A 21245-nucleotide genomic window follows, 5' to 3' on the forward strand; every position below is an offset into this window, starting at 1 on the left:
GATTCTGGGAAGGTGAAGGCGCTTACGATGCAGAGAGTCGTAATCCAGAATAGCGGAATATGGATACAACATTTGATTCAGAGATTCCCACCTTCACAAAACACACAAGCCACCATCTGTTCCTCAACTCTTGTTGGGTGTAATAAGTGATGAAGAGACTTGTGAGGAACCAGGAAGAATACAGTTTTTGAGATCAGCATCTGCTGTTTATATGGGGTAAGGTGGAAAGACTCAATAAATAGCTTCTCACATGTCCAGAGACATTGTCGAGGCACAGCATGTTCTCACTGCTTCACCATACAGAAATTAAAAGGAAAAATGGCTTTCAATACGCGATTGTCTGCGGACAATACGTCCTTTCTCCTGCCTCCGGACCGGATAGAATGGATGGTATTGACGACACTGTCCTTTTCTTGCCGACCATTTGTTTGCTTTGTTTGGGGGCGTAAGAGGTTTAGTGGACAGAAACTTTTAAAAGTTCTTGAAAGTTCTCTTTGTGATACGACTTCACAGGACACATGAAGGGAAAATGCCGGACGTTCTGACAAATGTTTCATTGCTTTGTGGCAGTGGACGAGAATTTGTACACGACTAGAAAAAAGGTGATAAAGAGGAATATCATAGCTGGGGTATCAACAAACCCATTAAGTACAGTCTGCATGTAATGAAAAGACGACAAAAGTGTAATAACATCCATGTAGTCACAATGTACAAAAAGAAACGCCACCTATCACCAGAGATCAGCGGTGACATCGCGGAGAATGTCTCCTATCCATCACCAGAGATCAGCGGTGACATAACTGAGAATGCCTCCTATCCATCACTAGAGATCAGAGGCGACATCACTGGGAATGCCTCCTATCCATCACCAGAGATCAGCGGTGACATCACTGAGAATGCCTCCTATCCATCACCAGAGATCAGATGTGACTTCACTGAGAATGCCTCCTATCCATCACCAGAGATCAGCAGTGACATCACTGAGAATGCCTCCTACCCATCACCAGAGATCAGATGTGACTTCACTGAGAATGCCTCCTATCACTAGAGATCAGTGGTGAAATGACTGAGAATGTCTCCTATCTATAACCAGAGATCAGCGGTGACATCACTGAGAATGCCTCCTATCCATCACTAGAGATCAGCGGTGACATCACTGAGAATGCCTCCTATCCATCACCAGAGATCAGAGGTGACATCACTGAGAATGCCTCCTATCCATCACTAGAGATCAGCGGTGACCTCACTGAGAATGCCGCCTATCCATCACCAGAGATCAGCGGTGACATCACTGAGAATGCCTCCTATCCATCACCAGAGATCAGCGGTGACATCACTGAGAATGCCTCCTATCCATCACCAGAGATCAGCGGTGACATCACTGAGAATGCCTCCTATCCATCACCAGAGATCAGCGGTGACATCACTGAGAATGCCTCCTATCCATCACCAGAGATCAGAGGTGACATCACTGAGAATGCCTCCTATCCATCACTAGAGATCAGCGGTGACCTCACTGAGAATGCCGCCTATCCATCATCAGAGATCAGCGGTGACATCACTGAGAATGCCTCCTATCCATCACCAGAGATCAGCGGTGACATCACTGAGAATGCCTCCTATCCATCACCAGAGATCAGCGGTGACATCACTGAGAATGCCTCCTATCCATCACCAGAGATCAGCGGTGACATCACTGAGAATGCCTCCTATCCATCACTAGAGATCAGCGGTGACATCACTGAGAATGCCTCCTATCCATCACCAGAGATCAGCGGTGACATCCCTGAGAATGCCTCCTATCCATCACCAGAGATCGGCAGTGACATCACTGAGAATGCCTCCTATCCATCACCAGAGATCGGCAGTGACATCACTGAGAATGCCTCCTATCCATCACCAGAGATCGGCGGTGAAATGACTGAGAATACCTCCTATCCATCACCAGAGATCAGCGGTGACATCACTGAGAATGCCTCCTATCCATCACTAGAGATCAGCGGTGACATCACTGAGAATGCCTATCCATCACCAGAGATCAGCGGTGAAATGACTGAGAATGCCTCCTATCCGTCACTAGAGATCAGCAGTGACATCACTGAGAATGCCTCCTATCCATCACCAGAGATCGGCGGTGAAATGACTGAGAATACCTCCTATCCATCACCAGAGATCAGCGGTGACATCACTGAGAATGCCTCCTATCCATCACTAGAGATCAGCGGTGACATCACTGAGAATGCCTCCTATCCATCACTAGAGATCAGCAGTGACCTCACTGAGAATGCCGCCTATCCATCACCAGAGATCAGCGGTGACATCACTGAGAATGCCTCCTATCTATCACCAGAGATCAGCGGTGACATAACTGAGAATGCCTCCTATCCATCACCAGAGATCAGCAGTGACATCACTGAGAATGCCTCCTATCCATCACCAGAGATCGGCGGTGACATCACTGAGAATGCCTCCTATCAATCACCAGAGATCGGCGGTGACATCACTGAGAATGTCTCCTATCCATCACCAGAGATCAGCGGTGACATCACTGAGAATGCCTCCTACCCATCACCAGAGATCAGCGGTGACATCACTGAGAATGCCTCCTATCCATCACTAGAGATCAGCGGTGACATCACTGAGAATGTCTCCTATCCATCACTAGAGATCAGCGGTGACATCACTGAGAATGCCTCCTATCCATCACCAGAGGTGACATCACTGAGAATGCCTCCTACCCATCACCAGAGATCAGCGGTGACATCACTGAGAATGCCTCCTATCCATCACTAGAGATCAGCGGTGACATCACTGAGAATGTCTCCTATCCATCACTAGAGATCAGCGGTGACATCACTGAGAATGCCTCCTATCCATCACCAGAGATCAGAGGTGACATCACTGAGAATGCCCCCTATCCATCACCAGAGATCAGCAGTGAAATGACTGAGAATGCCTCCTATCCATCACCAGAGATCAGCGGTGACATCACTGAGAATGCCTCCTATCCATCACTAGAAATCAGCGGTGACATCACTGAGAATGCCTATCCATCACCAGAGATCAGCGGTGACATCACTGAGAATGCCTCCTATCCATCACTAGAGATCAGCAGTGACATCATTGAGAATGCCTCCTATCCATCACCAGAGATCAGCGGTGAAATGACTGAGAATGCCTCCTATCCATCACCAGAGATCAGCGGTGACATCACTGAGAATGCCTCCTATCCATCACTAGAGATCAGCGGTGACATCACTGAGAATGCCTATCCATCACCAGAGATCAGCGGTGAAATGACTGAGAATGCCTCCTATCCGTCACTAGAGATCAGCAGTGACATCACTGAGAATGCCTCCTATCCATCACCAGAGATCAGCGGTGACATCACTGAGAATGCCTCCTATCCATCACCAGAGATCAGAGGTGACATCACTGAGAATGTCTCCTATCCATCACCAGAGATCAGCGGTGACATCACTGAGAATAACTCCTATCCATCACCAGAGATCAGCGGTGACATCACTGAGAATGCCTCCTATCCATCACCAGAGATCAGCAGTGACATCACTGAGAATGTCTCCTATCCATCACCAGAGATCAGCAGTGTCATCACTGAGAATGTCTCCTATCCATCACCAGAGATCAGCAGTGTCATCACTGAGAATGCCTCCTATACATCACTAGAGATTAGCAGTGACATCACTGAGAATGCCTCCTATCCACCACCAGAGATCAGCGATGACATCACTGAGAATAACTCCTATCCATCACCAGAGATCAGCGATGACATCACTGAGAATGCCTCCTATCCATCACCAGAGATCAGCAGTGACATCACTGAGAATGCCTCCTATCCATCATCAGAGATCAGCGGTGAAATGACTGAGAATGCCTCCTATCCATCACCAGAGATCAGCGGTGACATCACTGAGAATGCCTCCTATACATCACTAGAGATTAGCAGTGACATCACTGAGAATGCCTCCTATCCATCACCAGAGATCAGCGGTGACATCACTGAGAATGCCTCCTATCCATCACTAGAGATCAGCGGTGACATCACTGAGAATGCCTCCTATCCATCACTAGAGATCAGAGGTGACATCACTGAGAATGCCTCCTATCCATCACTAGAGATGAGCGGTGACATCACTGAGAATGCCTCCTATCCATCACCCGAGATCAGCGGTGACATCACTGAGAATGCCTCCTATCCATCACCAGAGATCAGCAGTGACATCACTGAGAATGCCTCCTTTCCATCACCAGAGATCAGAGGTGACATCACTGAGAATGCCTCCTATCCATCACTAAAGAGCAGTGATTGCCTGTGTAAAGGGTTTCTGGATAACGGTGGTGCAGTGGATAGCACAGCAGCCTTGCAGCGCTGGAGTCCTGGGTTCAAGCCCCACTAAGGACAACATCTGCAAAGAGTTTGTATGTTCTCTCCGTGTTTGCGTGGGTTTCCTCCGGGTTCTCCGGTTTCCTCCCGCATTCCAAAGACATACTGATAGGGAATTTAGATTGTGATCCCCAACGGGGACAGTGATGATAATGTTTGCAAACTGTAAAGCGCTCTGCGGAGTATGTTAGCGCTATATAAAAATAAAGATTATTATTATTATTAACTCGATCCTTCTCTTCTCTTTCCCTCCAGACACTCGTACAGGGGCTGTTGCTCTTTCTTTACACTTAGGCCACGTTCACACATTCAGTATTTAATCAGTAATCTACATCAGTATTTGTAAGCCAAAGCAAGGACGTAAAAAACTCACTAAATACTGGGTGTGAACGTGGCCGTAGACAAATCCTCCCATACACCATCAATAGCTATGAGCTGCACAGTCTTTCCTTCCCGAGTCCCCTATACACAGTTCGGTTAGACGAGTGCAGTGTTCTCTATGGCACAGCTCCGCCAGACACCTCTGTCCCCTCCAGGCTGTCCTGGCAGAGACTTCTCTCCAGGACATTAATCATTGGCCGTTGAAGATTCAGTATTCCTCTTTTTCCCAGACATTATTTGCCGGTCGGCCCCCATACCCATCGGACTGCAGGTCGATCCCACCGATGTTATGTGATGAACTGTCACTAAAAGTGGTTTCTGATTTATTGATATATCACACAGCTGAACAGCTTCGGGCTCCTGAATCAGAAGCAGTAAGAGACTTTTTGGAGAGCTGCCCTTCCATTTGACCAAGTGTAATGGAAGCCTCTCTCACCGCCTACCCGCACATACTTTAACCAAATAGATTTGTTTGCAAAAGTACAAAAAAAACCTAGGAGAAACAATGTTCCAAGTGTGCCATATTCCATCGCTGGGTTATTTTCAGCAAGAAAGGAGGAAGCATACTGAAACAATTTGGGATATGGCAAAGCCTGACCAGCCTGGGTAATCCGAGGGCGGGGAGGGTGCCCAGCGCATTATTAAACCTCATATTGTTTTACAAAAGATGGAGGCAATCAGTCATCTCTGGGCAGGAGTTTTAACGAAAAATCACTGACTTTTCTGGCAGCAACAAATGGCATTTAGTGGAGAACAATCCGTCTTTATTCCGCCTCCACTAAAAATATACATCGGAGTTACGCTCGCTGTATGAAAGGTATAGAATATGGAGATCAGCGCTGCAGCTGCACGGCCCCCAGCCCCTGCCAGAATACACACCTTTATTATTTGTGGATTTAAGGTGGGGGCAGGGAGGAAAAGCAAAATAATCTCAAGCGGAGGAGGTGCCTGCCGCTTTTGCTACTATTTATTCCCCTAATTGTGTAAATGAAGCTTATTCAAGATGTAATGAAAAGTTATTAAACTTTGTAGTAGACTTTAGGCTTCAAATCCTCAATTTCCCAGAGCTCTGCTTGATGTCAGTGACCGGCGCCGTCTTCCGACATTCCTGCTGTACAATGTCAATGGCAGCACTGTGTCAGGACAGGATTTCAGCCTCAAATTGGAAAAAAATGTTCCAATTCACTGACAGTAAGACGAGATCCTGAAAACGAGGTGTGACAGTCAGTGACAGAGCTGGTCCCCGTGCAGGGGAGGCTGTAACAAGTCATCATTAGTAAATTCTCTGTGGATCTGGACAGGCTGTGGACGGCGTCGGTGGCTCATGGTCCCGCTGTCGGCCCTTCATTAAGCCGCGGCCGTTTCCTTTTCATGTTCTTCTCCCAATTTATAGCGTGACCCGCTGTTCGTGAAATGTGTATCAGGCCGATCCAGATCTTAACATTGGATGTTCAAGTGGAAAGGATGTCGGTGCGTGCGGCTTATTGTTGTTTTATTTCTTTGTTTAGGTTTTGTGAGCCATTAACTTGTCTCGCTATTCATTGTAAGATACTTTGCTGACCCAAAACGCGTCAGTAATTCCTAATACAGGTTAGTAAGGGAAAAACAAGTAAACACATAAAAAGCATTTCTTTAGAGGAAAGGAATGGGAACACTTTGCTGTAAGTACACAATTCACCGTACAACTGCTAAACTTGTCCCAAGTATTCCCTGATGTTTAGCAGCGCTGTAAATATCATTTATTACAAGCAGTTTGCTCTAAACTCCGCGGGATGCAGCGCGCCCTCATCTAAGTGTCCCGTTTACATTAAGCCTCTTTATGACTCTTGTTTGATAGAGCGATCTCTAAAAATTTAATGACACTATAAAATAATAAAAATGCCATTAATTTAGGCCGGATCCTGGAGGCAGCAGCTGTAAAGTCACATTAATAAACAGGAGATACAACAAAAAGCATTGTTATGTGTCAGGAGATAAATCAGGGGTGTAAATTTAAGAGGCGTTTTAGTGTCGGCGCGCCCGCTATTATAGAATGGGCAATAAGTGTATAAAGCATAGTATATAAAATGTGATGAATATATACAGCGCACGTCACACATCCAGCTTTTATCTCAGGACAGGAGGAAAGATCCATTACAGGAGGGGTGGATGGAGCGCTGCTCTGGAGTCATGAAGCAGAACATCCTCTAACTGAGCCCCACAGATGTAAAAATCCCCCCTTTAAAGGGCCAGTGTCCAGTCTTCTAGGTTTAAAACTAAATTTTTGTATCATGTAATTTTCTGCAACTTTCAAAAAGACTTTATAGGAAGATGCAAAAGAAAAGATGAGTTGCTCATGGCAAGAAATACAATTTCATTTTTCATACGCCGTTCTTTTATGATACTATCATCATTTTCAAGATCTCTGTTCTATGTCAGTGAGTAAAAACGTCCCTTAAAAGGTTGTTCCCGAGTAGAGGCATTCTGCTGTGCCATCACTGCTGGGGCTCGGAGACGTCCAGTGAAACCACGTGGCTCACAGTGCCGCTTCCCTTGTATCCTCATTATCTGTGGGGGTTCCACGGGGCAGACCCCCATTCATCATGGAGTATTGGCGGATCTTCTAGCAGAGGTCTACTTAAAGTTGCAGGACTTTTCATTAATGCTCATTTATGCACAGGCCATTTCACCCGCCATCCGTGGGGCTTCACAGGTGACAAATACATTTTTGTATCTTGATACAGCTGTGAAATTAAGTCCTACTTTGCAGCAGTTGTACATCCCACTCGCGCAGGCGACATCTTCCTCTAGATTTTGCTTTTTATCATGGACACTTTTGGGGGAGATCTAAGATAGCAGAGGCCGTGTCCCCGCAGTATAGGAAAAGTGTATTTCAGTCCCTCCCGGTCAAAATATGGAAGTGAAATTCTATACGGAGAGCAGATCGAGCAGCCAGCACACTACCCAACGTCTGCATCGTCCTCGCTGATGTGAGCACAGAAACACCTCCTGGACCTGATACACTCCGATATTAGAGCTCCATTTCCAGGTCCTCCATAGACCCTGCGCTCAAAGAGAATCATGGAGTTTATATGTTGGCAATACAACTCAATCCGGGAGGGCCTGTTCATCCTGAACTTTCTGGTTCATAACTAGAATTTCAGAAAGTCAGTGAAGACTGACAGTAGTGGGGAGTGACTGCACAGCTCTGCGGATGCACCCTATTCTAAGCAGGAGACAGCAGAGTGACCCCTCTCTAGGCGATGCACCTACCAATAGGGGGTACCTCTGAACCAGCTTGAGTTTGGGACGTCACCATTAGGGGATACATCTGAACCAGCCGAGTGTGGGGCCTCACCATTAGGGGATACCTCTGAACCAGCCAAGTGTGGGGCCTCACCATTAGGGGATACCTCTGAACCAGCCAAGTTTGGGGCGTCACCATTAGGGGATACCTCTGAACCAGCCGAGTTTGGGGCATCACCATTAGGGGATACCTCTGAACCAGCCGAGTGTGAGGCTTCACCATTAGGAGATACCTCTGAACCAGCAGAGTGTGGGGCGTCACCATTAGGGGATACCTCTGAACCAGCCGAGTGTGGGGCTTCGCCATTAGGGGGTACCTCTGAACCAGCCAAGTGTGGTGCGTCACCATTAGGGGATACCTCCAAACCAGCCGAGTGTGGGGCTTCACCATTAGGGAATACCTCTGAACCAGCCGAGTGTGGGGCCTCACCAATAGGGGGTACCTCTGAACCAGCTTGAGTTTGGGACATCACCATTAGGGGATACATCTGAACCAGCCGAGTGTGGGGCCTCACCATTAGGGGATACCTCTGAACCAGCCAAGTGTGGGGCCTCACCATTAGGGGATACCTCTGAACCAGCCAAGTGTGGGGCCTCACCATTAGGGGATACCTCTGAACCAGCCAAGTTTGGGGCGTCACCATTAGGGGATACCTCTGAACCAGTCGAGTTTGGGGCGTCACCATTAGGGGATACCTCTGAACCAGCCGAGTGTGGGGCTTCACCATTAGGAGATACCTCTGAACCAGCAGAGTGTGGGGCGTCACCATTAGGGGATACCTCTGAACCAGCCGAGTGTGGGGCTTCGCCATTAGGGGGTACCTCTGAACCAGCCAAGTGTGGTGCGTCACCATTAGGGGATACCTCCAAACCAGCCGAGTGTGGGGCTTCACCATTAGGGAATACCTCTGAACCAGCCGAGTGTGGGGCCTCACCATTAGGGGATACCTCTGAACCAGCCGAGTTTGGGGCGTCACCATTAGGGGATACCTCTGAACCAGCCGAGTTTGGGGTGTCACCATTAGGGGATACCTCTGAACCAGCAGAGTGTGGGGCGTTACCATTAGGGGATGCATCTGAACCAGCCGAGTGTTGGGCGCCACCATTAGGGGATACATCTGAACCAGCCGAGTGTGGGGCTTCGCCATTAGGGGGTACCTCTGAACCAGCTGAGTTTGGGGCGTCACCATTAGAGGATACCTCTAAACCAGCAGAGTGTTGGGCGCCACCATTAGGGGATACCTCTGAACCAGCCAAGTTTGGGCGTCACCATTAGGAGATACCTCTGAATCAGCCGAGCTTGTGGCATCACCATTAGGGGATACCTCTGAACCAGCCGAGCGTGGGGCGTCACCATTAGGGGATACCTCTGAACCAGCCGAGTTTGGTGCATCACCATTAGGGGATACCTCTGAACCAGCCGAGTTTGGGGCATCACCATTAGGGGATACCTCTGAACTAGCTTGAGTTTGGGATGTCACCATTAGGGGATACCTCTGAACCAGCCAAGTGTGGGGCGTCACCATTAGGTGATACCTCTGAACCAGCCAAGTTTGGGGCATCACCATTAGGGGATACCTCTGGACCAGCTTGAGTGTGGGGCATCACCATTAGGGGGTACCTCTGAACCAGCCGAGCTTGTGGCGTCACCATTAGGGGATACCTCTGAACCAGCCGAGATTGGGGTGTCACCATTAGGGGATACCTCTGAACCAGCCGAGTTTAAGGCGTCACCATTAGGGTATACCTCTGAACCAGTCGAGTTTGGGGCGTCAGCATTAGGGGATACCTCTGAACCAGCCGAGTTTGGGACGTCACCATTAGGGGATACCTCTGAACCAGTCGAGTTTGGGGCATCACCATTACGGAATACCTCTGAACCAGCCGAGTTTGGTGCGTCACCATTAGGGGATACCTTTGAACCAGCCGAGTTTGGGGCGTCACCATTAGGGGATACCTCTGAACCAGCCGAGTTTGGGGCGTCACCATTAGGGGATACCTCTGAACCAGCCGAGTTTGGGGCGTCACTATTAGGGGATACCTTTGAACCAGCCGAGTTTGGGGCGTCACCATTAGGGGATACTTCTGAACCAGCCGAGTTTGGTGCGTCGCCATTAGGGGATACCTTTGAACCAGCCGAGTTTGGGGCGTCACCATTAGGGGATACTTCTGAACCAGACAAGTTTGGGGCATCACCATTAGGGGATACCTTTGAACCAGCCAAGTGTGGGGCGTCACCATTAGGGGATACCTCTGAACCAGCCGAGTTTGGGGCGTCACCATTAGGGGATACCTTTGAACCAGCCGAGTTTGGGGCGTCACCATTAGGCGATACCTCTGAACCAGCCGAGTTTGGGGCGTCACCATTAGGGGATACCTCTGAACCAGCCGAGTTTGGGGCGTCACCATTAGGGGATACCTTTGAACCAGCCAAGTTTGGGGCGTCACCATTAGGGGATACTTCTGAACCAGCCGAGTTTGGGGCATCACCATTAGGGGATACCTCTGAACCAGCCGAGTTTGGGGCGTCACCATTAGGCGATACCTCTGAACCAGCCGAGTTTGGGGCGTCACCATTAGGGGATACCTCTGAACCAGCCGAGTTTGGGGCGTCACCATTAGGGGATACCTCTGAACCAGCCAAGTGTGGGGCGTCACCATTAGGTGATACCTCTGAACCAGCCAAGTTTGGGGCATCACCATTAGGGGATACCTCTGGACCAGCTTGAGTGTGGGGCATCACCATTAGGGGGTACCTCTGAACCAGCCGAGCTTGTGGCGTCACCATTAGGGGATACCTCTGAACCAGCCGAGATTGGGGTGTCACCATTAGGGGATACCTCTGAACCAGCCGAGTTTAAGGCGTCACCATTAGGGTATACCTCTGAACCAGTCGAGTTTGGGGCGTCAGCATTAGGGGATACCTCTGAACCAGCCGAGTTTGGGACGTCACCATTAGGGGATACCTCTGAACCAGTCGAGTTTGGGGCATCACCATTACGGAATACCTCTGAACCAGCCGAGTTTGGTGCGTCACCATTAGGGGATACCTTTGAACCAGCCGAGTTTGGGGCGTCACCATTAGGGGATACCTCTGAACCAGCCGAGTTTGGGGCGTCACCATTAGGGGATACCTCTGAACCAGCCGAGTTTGGGGCGTCACTATTAGGGGATACCTTTGAACCAGCCGAGTTTGGGGCGTCACCATTAGGGGATACTTCTGAACCAGCCGAGTTTGGTGCGTCGCCATTAGGGGATACCTTTGAACCAGCCGAGTTTGGGGCGTCACCATTAGGGGATACTTCTGAACCAGACAAGTTTGGGGCATCACCATTAGGGGATACCTTTGAACCAGCCGAGTGTGGGGCGTCACCATTAGGGGATACCTCTGAACCAGCCGAGTTTGGGGCGTCACCATTAGGGGATACCTTTGAACCAGCCGAGTTTGGGGCGTCACCATTAGGCGATACCTCTGAACCAGCCGAGTTTGGGGCGTCACCATTAGGGGATACCTCTGAACCAGCCGAGTTTGGGGCGTCACCATTAGGGGATACCTTTGAACCAGCCAAGTTTGGGGCGTCACCATTAGGGGATACTTCTGAACCAGCCGAGTTTGGGGCGTCACCATTAGGGGATACCTTTGAACCAGCCGAGTTTGGGGCGTCACCATTAGGGGATACTTCTGAACCAGCCGAGTTTGGGGCATCACCATTAGGGGATACCTTTGAACCAGCCGAGTTTGGGGCGTCACCATTAGGGGATACTTCTGAACCAGCCAAGTTTGGGGCGTCACCATTAGGCGATACCTCTGAACCAGCCGAGTTTGGGGCGTCACCATTAGGGGATACCTCTGAACCAGCCGAGTTTGGGGCGTCACCATTAGGGGATACCTCTGAACCAGCCGAGTTTGGGGCGTCACCATTAGGGGATACCTTTGAACCAGCCGAGTTTGGGGCGTCACCATTAGGGGATACTTCTGAACCAGCCAAGTGTGGGGCGTCACCATTAGGGGATACCTCTGAACCAGCCAAGTTTGGGGCATCACCATTAGGGGATACCTCTGGACCAGCTTGAGTGTGGGGCATCACCATTAGGGGGTACCTCTGAACCAGCCGAGCTTGTGGCGTCACCATTAGGGGATACCTCTGAACCAGCCGAGATTGGGGTGTCACCATTAGGGGATACCTCTGAACCAGCCGAGTTTAAGGCGTCACCATTAGGGTATACCTCTGAACCAGTCGAGTTTGGGGCGTCAGCATTAGGGGATACCTCTGAACCAGCCGAGTTTGGGACGTCACCATTAGGGGATACCTCTGAACCAGTCGAGTTTGGGGCATCACCATTACGGAATACCTCTGAACCAGCCGAGTTTGGTGCGTCACCATTAGGGGATACCTTTGAACCAGCTGAGTTTGGGGCGTCACCATTAGGGGATACCTCTGAACCAGCCGAGTTTGGGGCATCACCATTAGGGGATACCTCTGAACCAGCCGAGTTTGGGGCGTCACTATTAGGGGATACCTTTGAACCAGCCGAGTTTGGGGCGTCACCATTAGGGGATACTTCTGAACCAGCCGAGTTTGGTGCGTCGCCATTAGGGGATACCTTTGACCACCCGAGTTTGGGGCATCACCATTAGGGGATACTTCTGAACCAGACAAGTTTGGGGCATCACCATTAGGGGATACCTTTGAACCAGCCGAGTGTGGGGCGTCACCATTAGGGGATACCTCTGAACCAGCCGAGTTTGGGGCGTCACCATTAGGGGATACCTTTGAACCAGCCGAGTTTGGGGCGTCACCATTAGGCGATACCTCTGAACCAGCCGAGTTTGGGGCGTCACCATTAGGCGATACCTCTGAACCAGCCGAGTTTGAGGCGTCACCATTAGGGGATACCTTTGAACCAGCCGAGTTTGGGGCGTCACCATTAGGGGATACTTCTGAACCAGCCGAGTTTGGGGCGTCACCATTAGGGGATACCTTTGAACCAGCCGAGTTTGGGGCGTCACCATTAGGGGATACTTCTGAACCAGACAAGTTTGGGGCGTCACCATTAGGGGATACCTTTGAACCAGCCAAGTATGGGGCTTCACCATTAGGGGATACCTCTGAACCAGCCGAGTTTGGGGCGTCACCATTAGGGGATACCTTTGAACCAGTCGAGTTTGGGGCGTCACCATTAGGCGATACCTCTGAACCAGCCGAGTTTGGGGCGTCACCATTAGGGGATACCTCTGATCCAGCCGAGTTTGGGGCGCCACCATTAGGGGATACCTCTGAACCAGTCGAGTTTGGGGCGTCACCATTAGGGGATACCTCTGAACCAGCCGAGTTTCCTCTGAACTAGCTTGAGTTTGGGACGTCACCATTAGGGGATACCTCTGAACCAGCCGAGTGTGGGGCGTCACCATTGGGGGGATACCTCTGAACCAGACGCGTTTGGGGCGTTCTTTTCTGCGAGGGTTCCTGCAGACAATTCCCTGTGTTTGCTTTTGAAGTGCTCCACGCGCGGCAGAGAAGTGGGTCAGCGCACAATAAGACGAGCAGCGATCAGCACTTTGCTCCTGCATTATGTATTAGGTGTAACATGAAGGAAGTGATGTTCTCCAGGCTCAGAGCTGGTTCTTCACGTCGGCAGATTGGCGCTGACGTGACATGTAATATTGTTCTGTAGTAATGAACGACGCAGACTCATTATTCCTGAGCACAACACAACGCTGCATTTTGTCTGAAAAGGAAACAAGACAAGAGGGAAAACGCCGTCGCCTCTGCCGCGTGTTCTCTACTTTGAACAGAAATAATAAATTAATGATAACAATTGAAGAGTCTTCATGTAGCGCAGAGAATAGAGGCCCGTCTGCCCCCGCACACATCGCAGCCAGTCATGGAGGCTCTGTTCACATGGGCGTCACAGCTATTTCTACAGGATCTCGGACGCATCTGACAGATCCATTATGATCCAGTTTTCTTTCCTTTTTACTTTTTGTGTGGAATTTTAAAGGTTTTTTTTTTTATACTGGATAAAAAAAGCTCTGCAGACTCGAACACTGAAGGGAACTGAAGTGTTAATGGAGCCATAAGTTGAAAGTAAAAAGTTTCAGATGTCCTCCTCCTGCATGGCTGTTAGTCTCTTTCCTCCAGTAACAAGAGAAAGTGGCCATCATGATCAATTGCCACCACTTGTCAGATGGATCTGTTCCCTGCTACATTACCTGGACTTCCACTAAAGGCCCCGTCACACACAGCGACGCTGCAGCGATACAGACAACGATGCCAATCGCTGCAGCGTCGCTGTTTAGTCGCTGTGTGGTCGCTGGGGAGCTGTCACACAGACCGCTCTCCAGCGACCAACGATGCCGAGGTCCCCGGGTAACCAGGGTAAACATCGTGTTGCTAAGCGCAGGGCCGCGCTTAGTAACCCGATGTTTACCCTGGTTACCAGCGTAAAAGTAAAAAAAACAAACAGTACATACTCACCTTCGCGTCCCCCGGCGTCCGCTTCCTGCACTGACTGAGCGCCGGCCCTAACAGCAGAGCGGTGACGTCACCGCTGTGCTGTACTTTCACTTTCCGGCCGGCAGTCAGTCAGTGCGGGAAGCGGACGGCAAGGGACCTGACGGACACCGGAATGTGAGTATGTGCTGTTTGTTTTTTTTTACATTTACGATGGTAACCAGGGTAAACATCGGGTTACTAAGCGCGGCCCTGCGCTTAGTAACCCGATGTTTACCCTGGTTACCAGTGAAGACATCGCTGAATCCGTGTCACACACACCGATCCAGCGATGTCAGCGGGACCTCAACGATCAAAAAAAGGTCCAGGCCATTCCGACACGACCAGCGATCTCGCAGCAGGGGCCGGGTCGCTGCTACGTGTCAAACATAGCGAGATCGCTACTGAGGTCGCTGTTGCGACACAAAACTTGTGACTCAGCAGCGATCTCGCTAGCGATCTCGCTATGTGAGACGGGGCCTTAAGTGTGAAGGTACCTTAATGAGTAGGGAGACCCTCGCACACTGTATTTTAGTACACCCCACTGTGCACTTCTGTTTGGCAAAAACGTGTTTCCAAGTGTAGCAACCAACAAAGTTTCATAGATACCGGCCTTGCTACTTCCCCACGTTCAGTGATCGGCAGTGCTTTGAACGCAGCACATGTTCATTGAACCGTGCAGAATCACAGCCCCCAATACATTGTACGATGATATTCATCCTGGGAAGACTGAGGGTCTCCACAAGATAAATAGACATGCTGCGGTCTGGAAAGACGCACCACATGTCCGTCTCTGCAGGGAAGCCGGAGGCATCTGTGCACGCATAATGGAGATATCTTGAAATCCCATCCACTATGCTGTAACATCTGGCCACTGCGGGTTGGATACTGTGGATGTACGCAGTCTGCGTCATGAATAACAAAAAAGGTGGCGAGTCCGTAAACATATCTAAAATTAGCATTTACTTGACTACATGTAGACTTTTTGTAAGGAGACTTCTTTCCTTCAATAATCAAAACAGTAACAAGGGATTTACAAATGCCACAAAGCGACACCCGTGTCCCCTCCAGACCAGGCCGTCCTATCCAGATTCCTTAGCCCCTCTCCTTCTGTCCTCCTCCAGACCTCTCTAGTTTATCTCTTGGGAGAATAATGAGATTGGGTGTTAGAAACCTACCTGCCAATCCTTTGTTCCCATAACACCATCCATGGGGGGAGTCCATGGGTCTCACTGAATCTCCTGCTGGGCTTACTAAGCTAATGACATTACCAGAAAAAGCTTCTGTTCAATTATCAGAAAATGGGAGAATAAACTTTAGCGGCATAAAACAGAAAAACCCTGTAATAAAAGTTTATGCTGCCTTCCTTCCATATGACATGTGCAACATTGCAGTAGGATGCAGGGAGGGCACATCCGAATACTCCCAATGCACAACCCCACATCTATCCTGACCCCAGTCCTGTGTCTGTGGTGGGCACATGTCATATCAGGACTGGAATGTAGCTTCATGTGTGGAATTGGCATTCAGTGATAATGTTTGCAGATGAGGATACAATATGTGTGAATGCTTCCCTAAGACAAGACGTGTTACATCTGTTACCATCTGTTACCTGTTTCCATGGCCTCTGCACGGGTGGGGTGGCAGGCGCGTTGGGGTTCAGGGAAGATATCACAAGTGTCTGTTGCATGCTAACATCGTTTCCCTGCTCTTCTCTCTTCTCCAGGAGAGGACACATTATGACAATATCCAGTTATCAGGGAAACCCAGCGAAGATGGAAAGTTGGGCCCTGGGGTCATTGATCTGACAAGACCAGAGGACGCAGAAGGTGAGTAGGATCAGACTGTATTGATCACAAAGCCTCAGAGATCCCAGATGTGGAACAACTTGATGTATATAATAATGCAGAGAACAATACAATGAGTTTCTCCTCATAGAAATCATCCTTCAGGGATGTTAAAGGACTTTTCGGGGGGGGGGGTATTGACTTTATCGGAGCTCATTTGCTCTTACTGCAAGGAACAGATTAGACACAAGTCACTGAGATATGCAACAAACATTTAGTGCAACAGTTGTGTCTGCAGTCCAGGTCCGAAGGGAACTAAGGCCAGAAATTCACATGTGGACCGATCCCAAACCTTCACACACAAAGGTAACTGCCCAGTGTGGAGGGCGAGACACGACACTCCACGTCCGGAGCATCTAGCACAGATCATCCGCCGTCCCGGTGTCAGGACTCAGGGGCGAGCAGCTCGTTAAATACACGGTTACTTCTTACAAATGATGTGGAAAATGCTCTATCAATCTGTTTTATCACAATGTTCCCATGAATATTTAATGGTTCTCTTAATTTGGCTTGTGTGTTCTTTGCTGCCAGCCTCCGAGCAGCGTTTGTGCCATACATCTTGTGAGTGCAGCAAAATAATCACAAATTATTATCGGGCCAACGCTGAGCGGAGAGGAACGTCTGTAGGAATCGAGAAACAATGACACACCCACAGCTGCTGCAGAACCTCATAAGAAACTTCAGCTGCTCCTCATAAAATACACCTCAGCTGCTGCAGAACCTCCTAGTCCACACCTCTGCTGCTGCTGATTCTGGGGCATGACCATAGGGGACAATTCTGCGGTTCCTCCTAGAATCTTCAGCACAGAGGCACTTGCGGGGCGCAGTGGTTTTCTGGCTCTGCGCTCTCCGCCAGCTGTACCATCCGACCAAGGTTTTATTTGTGTGCAGTTAAAAATAATATCTGCTTGATAATAATTTTCCATATTAATGATTTAGCATTTTGCAGTGGTGAAAAGAATGTCCCTGATTGTCGATTATTGTCGATTCTTGCAGCGTCTTTATATTTATAGTAGCTGTGGGCAGTTTCTGGGGTTTTCCTTTTCATATAGAATATTATAGGAACTGTAAGACTGCAGTAGCATCGTACGCAGTGAAGAAGCAGTGACCCACAAATTCAAACACAAAAGTCTCTTTTAATGTGTTTCTTCACAGCATTAAAGTCCAATTCACATAAATGCATATAACTTCAGTGGAGTGACCAGTTTACACCGGTTCAAAGCAATACATATCACATGGCTTTAGATTTGCGGTCCCTAAACAGGCCAGACTTCCCTTGTCCAGTTTCCCTGGGCGACCGCACGCCATCTCACAGTCTCTATACGTCTCCATACACACAGCCTCATATGTTGCAGACACTACACATGCCAGCCCTCCTCTGACTAGTTCTCGTGGGTGTCCTGCATCGCTGTATCACAGTCTCTTTACAGACTCTTTACTCACACAGTCGTACACAGTTCAGGATATCCTCCGGATAGCAGCCGGGCACCATATCCACCTGTCTGCAATCGTTGCACATGCTAGTCCTCTTTCGGGCACAGGACTTCCACCTCCGGGCACAGGACTGTCCACATCCGAGACCAGTACCATGGACGACTTGCATCTCTGTGTACGCTGCGGGTGCCAGGCTATTCAGCTGCCCTGGGTGCTGGCTCTGCTGGCCTCTGCCTCCATGCGCTCTGCAGACCAGCACACACCAGACTGACACTGACGTGCACCTCGCACACCTGACCAACCCATACCCCTTACTGCAGGGTTTTTAAACACACACAAACCTGTGGCCTTCAGCCACCTGGAAAACCCGGACCGGAAATCCGTGACTCTCATGCACAACTATGGACTTCATCCGTCTGCATGCACATTCTGGGGAGAACAAACAGCGCCCCCTAGCTGTATCAGAGGCCACAGCCTCACAGAACACAAAATGAAAAGACAAAGATTTCACTTTAGCAACGGGCGAAACCACAACAAGTCGTCAGACCCCCAGAAAACAAATATGCCAGAGAACGTTCCAATCGGCTCTACCAATAAGACAAGGAGATTTTATGTTGAATAAGGCACAGTTGTTTCAAGGTTTCATCAAGATTAAAACTAGCAGAGAAGTGAAGTTTATGCAACTTACAGCCAGGAGGTTGGGAAGCATCATCTAGACAGGGGCTGGGTAGAGTCTCCTTTACCACGAGCCACAGGCAGCAGCCTCCACAGTCATTAGCTGCTTTAAAACTCAGATGAAAGATGTTCTTGGAGACCACAGAAGGGCGAGATCCTCCATGCACTGACATATGGCAGAGCGCTGCTCACGGCGTGTCCGGCCGCCTTCATCCAAAGAACAAGAAAAATGAACAAGTCAGTGACAGCAGGAAACCTCTTCTCAGCTGCGAACCACCAATTCCATTAGATGAGGCAGCTCCTGTGCTGGAGGAGTTGTCATAGGGCCCCATTGTGAAGGGGCCTCTGCACAGCCTGGTGCTAGGATGCTCAGGGTCAGTAAGATTACTTTCAGGCTTTGTTCACACGATCAGTTTTGGTCATTATTTTACATGAGTATTTCCCAAACCAGGAGTGGGACGATCAGAGGAAAAGTCTAAGGCTGGGGTCACACTTGTGAGAAGCTCGCTCATCAATACCCGGCAGTGCCGCCGGCGGTCCGGAGCGTTCAGCTGCATAGAAATACATGTAGCCGCAGGCTCCGGGCCGAGGGCCGGGTACTGAAGTGTGAGCCTGGCCTAACAGGACCTCGTCACCACTCCGGCATTTATCAGCCGCTGCTGGTTCACACTCACAAATCCTGACAGTGTGAATGAACTCTCTGTTATAGAATTCCTTTAATCCAGCATTTGATAATCCAGCTCTTGTTACTAGCAACTGAAATTGTCCAGTGCAGAATCTGATTCCTCCAAGTAATCACTCTCTCATCCTGCTGGGAGTTGTAGTTCTGCAATCCTCTAATGATGTGTAAACGTTTGCCATACACCCATCTGTCCCCAGCTCGATCTCCGCAGCGGAGGTCACTATTTCGACCTGTGCCGGACACGGCTCTCGGGTACCTGGGTTTGGTAGGAAAGGCACAATTCCCATCGGGTACGGATGGCATGAAATCTAGGATGTGATCTTGACATTATTTCCGTGTCGTCCTGTTGATTTATCTGATTGTTATCTGACAGGGGGCACCACAGTGGTGGAAGCACGGGTCTACAGGGACGCGCGAGGACGGAGCAGCAACGAGCCGCACATCAAACGACCAATGAATGCTTTCATGGTTTGGGCAAAAGATGAACGAAGGAAAATCCTGCAGGCGTTTCCTGACATGCACAACTCCAACATCAGTAAAATCCTTGGTGAGTGACAGAAACGAGCGGCTCCTGAATCTTCGCCTCGGCCACATCCCCGCCACAGTCGCCCAGGAGGATACAGATCTGGTCGGAGAAGCCTGAGCATTAGCTTATGCTCCAGTCACATCCAGAGCTGCAGTGAAAGCAGTCACATAATGCGCTTATACTACAGCAACGTTCACATCTGCCGTCCAAAATCTGCTCTACTCTGGTCAGACTGACTGCCAGCTCGGGGTACCTGTATCCCCAGGTGACGCACGGCCGGGGTACCTGTATCCCCAGGTGACGCACGGCCGAGGTACCTGTATCCCCAAGTGACGCACAGCTCAGGGTACCTGTATCCCCAGGTGACGCACGGCCAGGGTACCTGTATCCCCAGAAGACGCATGGCTCGGGGTACCTGTATCCCCAAGTGACGCACAGCTCGGGGTACCTGTATCCCCAGATGACGCACGGCCAGGGTACCTGTAACCCCAGGTGACGCACGGCCAGGGTACCTGTATCCCCAGGTGACGCATGGCTGGGGTACCTGTATCCCCAGGTGACGCACGGCCGGGGTACCTGTATCCCCTGGTGACGCACGGCCGGGGTACATGTATCCCCGGGTGACGGACGGCTCGAGTTACCTGTATCCCCAGGTGACGCACTGCTGGGGTACACGTATCCCTGGGTGACGCATGGCTCGGGGTTCCTGTATCCCTGGGTGACGCATGGCTCGGGGTACCTGTATCCCCGGGTGACGCACTGCCGAGGTACCTGTATCCCCAGGTGACGCACGGCCAGGGTACCTGTATCCCTGGGTGACGCACGGCCAGGTGTACCTGTATCCCCGGGTGCACTTACATTAGCACGACGTGTAGGTTGGTGTATGTGTGGTGGCAGCTGATCACATACTTGACGTCAGCCCTCTTGGGCAGGTTTTCGCCTCCACTCCGCCTGGATAATGTCATTTCTTTCATTAGTTTCTGAGGAAAAGCCGTGGAAGTAGAAGATAAACATGTCGCCGTGTCCCTGCGCTGCTCCCACGCGTGGCAGGCCGGCCGTGCAGCTGTTTCCAGGGCTGGGCAGAGGCACGGACACCTTGTTAAATAAGTCACTTTGTTACATTCATAAAGCGGAATATATTTAGACAGCGCGGAGTAATGAGGGGATTAGCCTGTTTGCCAGAATCCTCCTAAGTTATTTTAATTGAGTGTTACATATGCAAAATGGAGGCATTTCAATGTTATTTAATAGCGTTCCATCATTTTGTACGAGTGCCGCCAAGTACGTGTGACACGGGATAATGAGGGACCTGGCGGTGCCTGGAAAAGCTTATTCTGCAGCCGGCAGTGTCTGGGCTCATGGCTGCGCTCCATCCTGCTATCTCGCAGGAAGCGTCTCGCCCACGTCCAGCTCTGCTGAGAGCCCCGTGGTTCCTGCGCTCATTATGGAGAGCAGCGCCGCTTTCAGAAGGAGCCGGAGCAGGAATTCTGTTGCCGATTTTCTGAATGGAGGGGCT

General features: G+C 50.0%; 1 protein-coding gene across 13 annotated transcripts in view; it reads left to right on the forward strand.

Moving 5' to 3' along the window:
• Nucleotides 1-21245, forward strand: part of SOX6 (SRY-box transcription factor 6) — a 739261-nt gene that overhangs the window by 713199 nt on the left and 4817 nt on the right. For all 13 annotated transcript variants that reach the window (XM_077286580.1, XM_077286586.1, XM_077286588.1 and 10 more), the window contains 2 exons: nt 16292-16394; nt 19577-19750. In XM_077286580.1, the coding sequence (XP_077142695.1) occupies nt 16292-16394; nt 19577-19750 (277 nt within the window). The remainder of the gene's footprint in view (nt 1-16291; nt 16395-19576; nt 19751-21245) is intronic.

Source organism: Ranitomeya variabilis, chromosome 2 (assembly GCF_051348905.1).
Source record: "Ranitomeya variabilis isolate aRanVar5 chromosome 2, aRanVar5.hap1, whole genome shotgun sequence".
Taxonomy (NCBI): Eukaryota; Metazoa; Chordata; class Amphibia; order Anura; family Dendrobatidae; genus Ranitomeya; species Ranitomeya variabilis.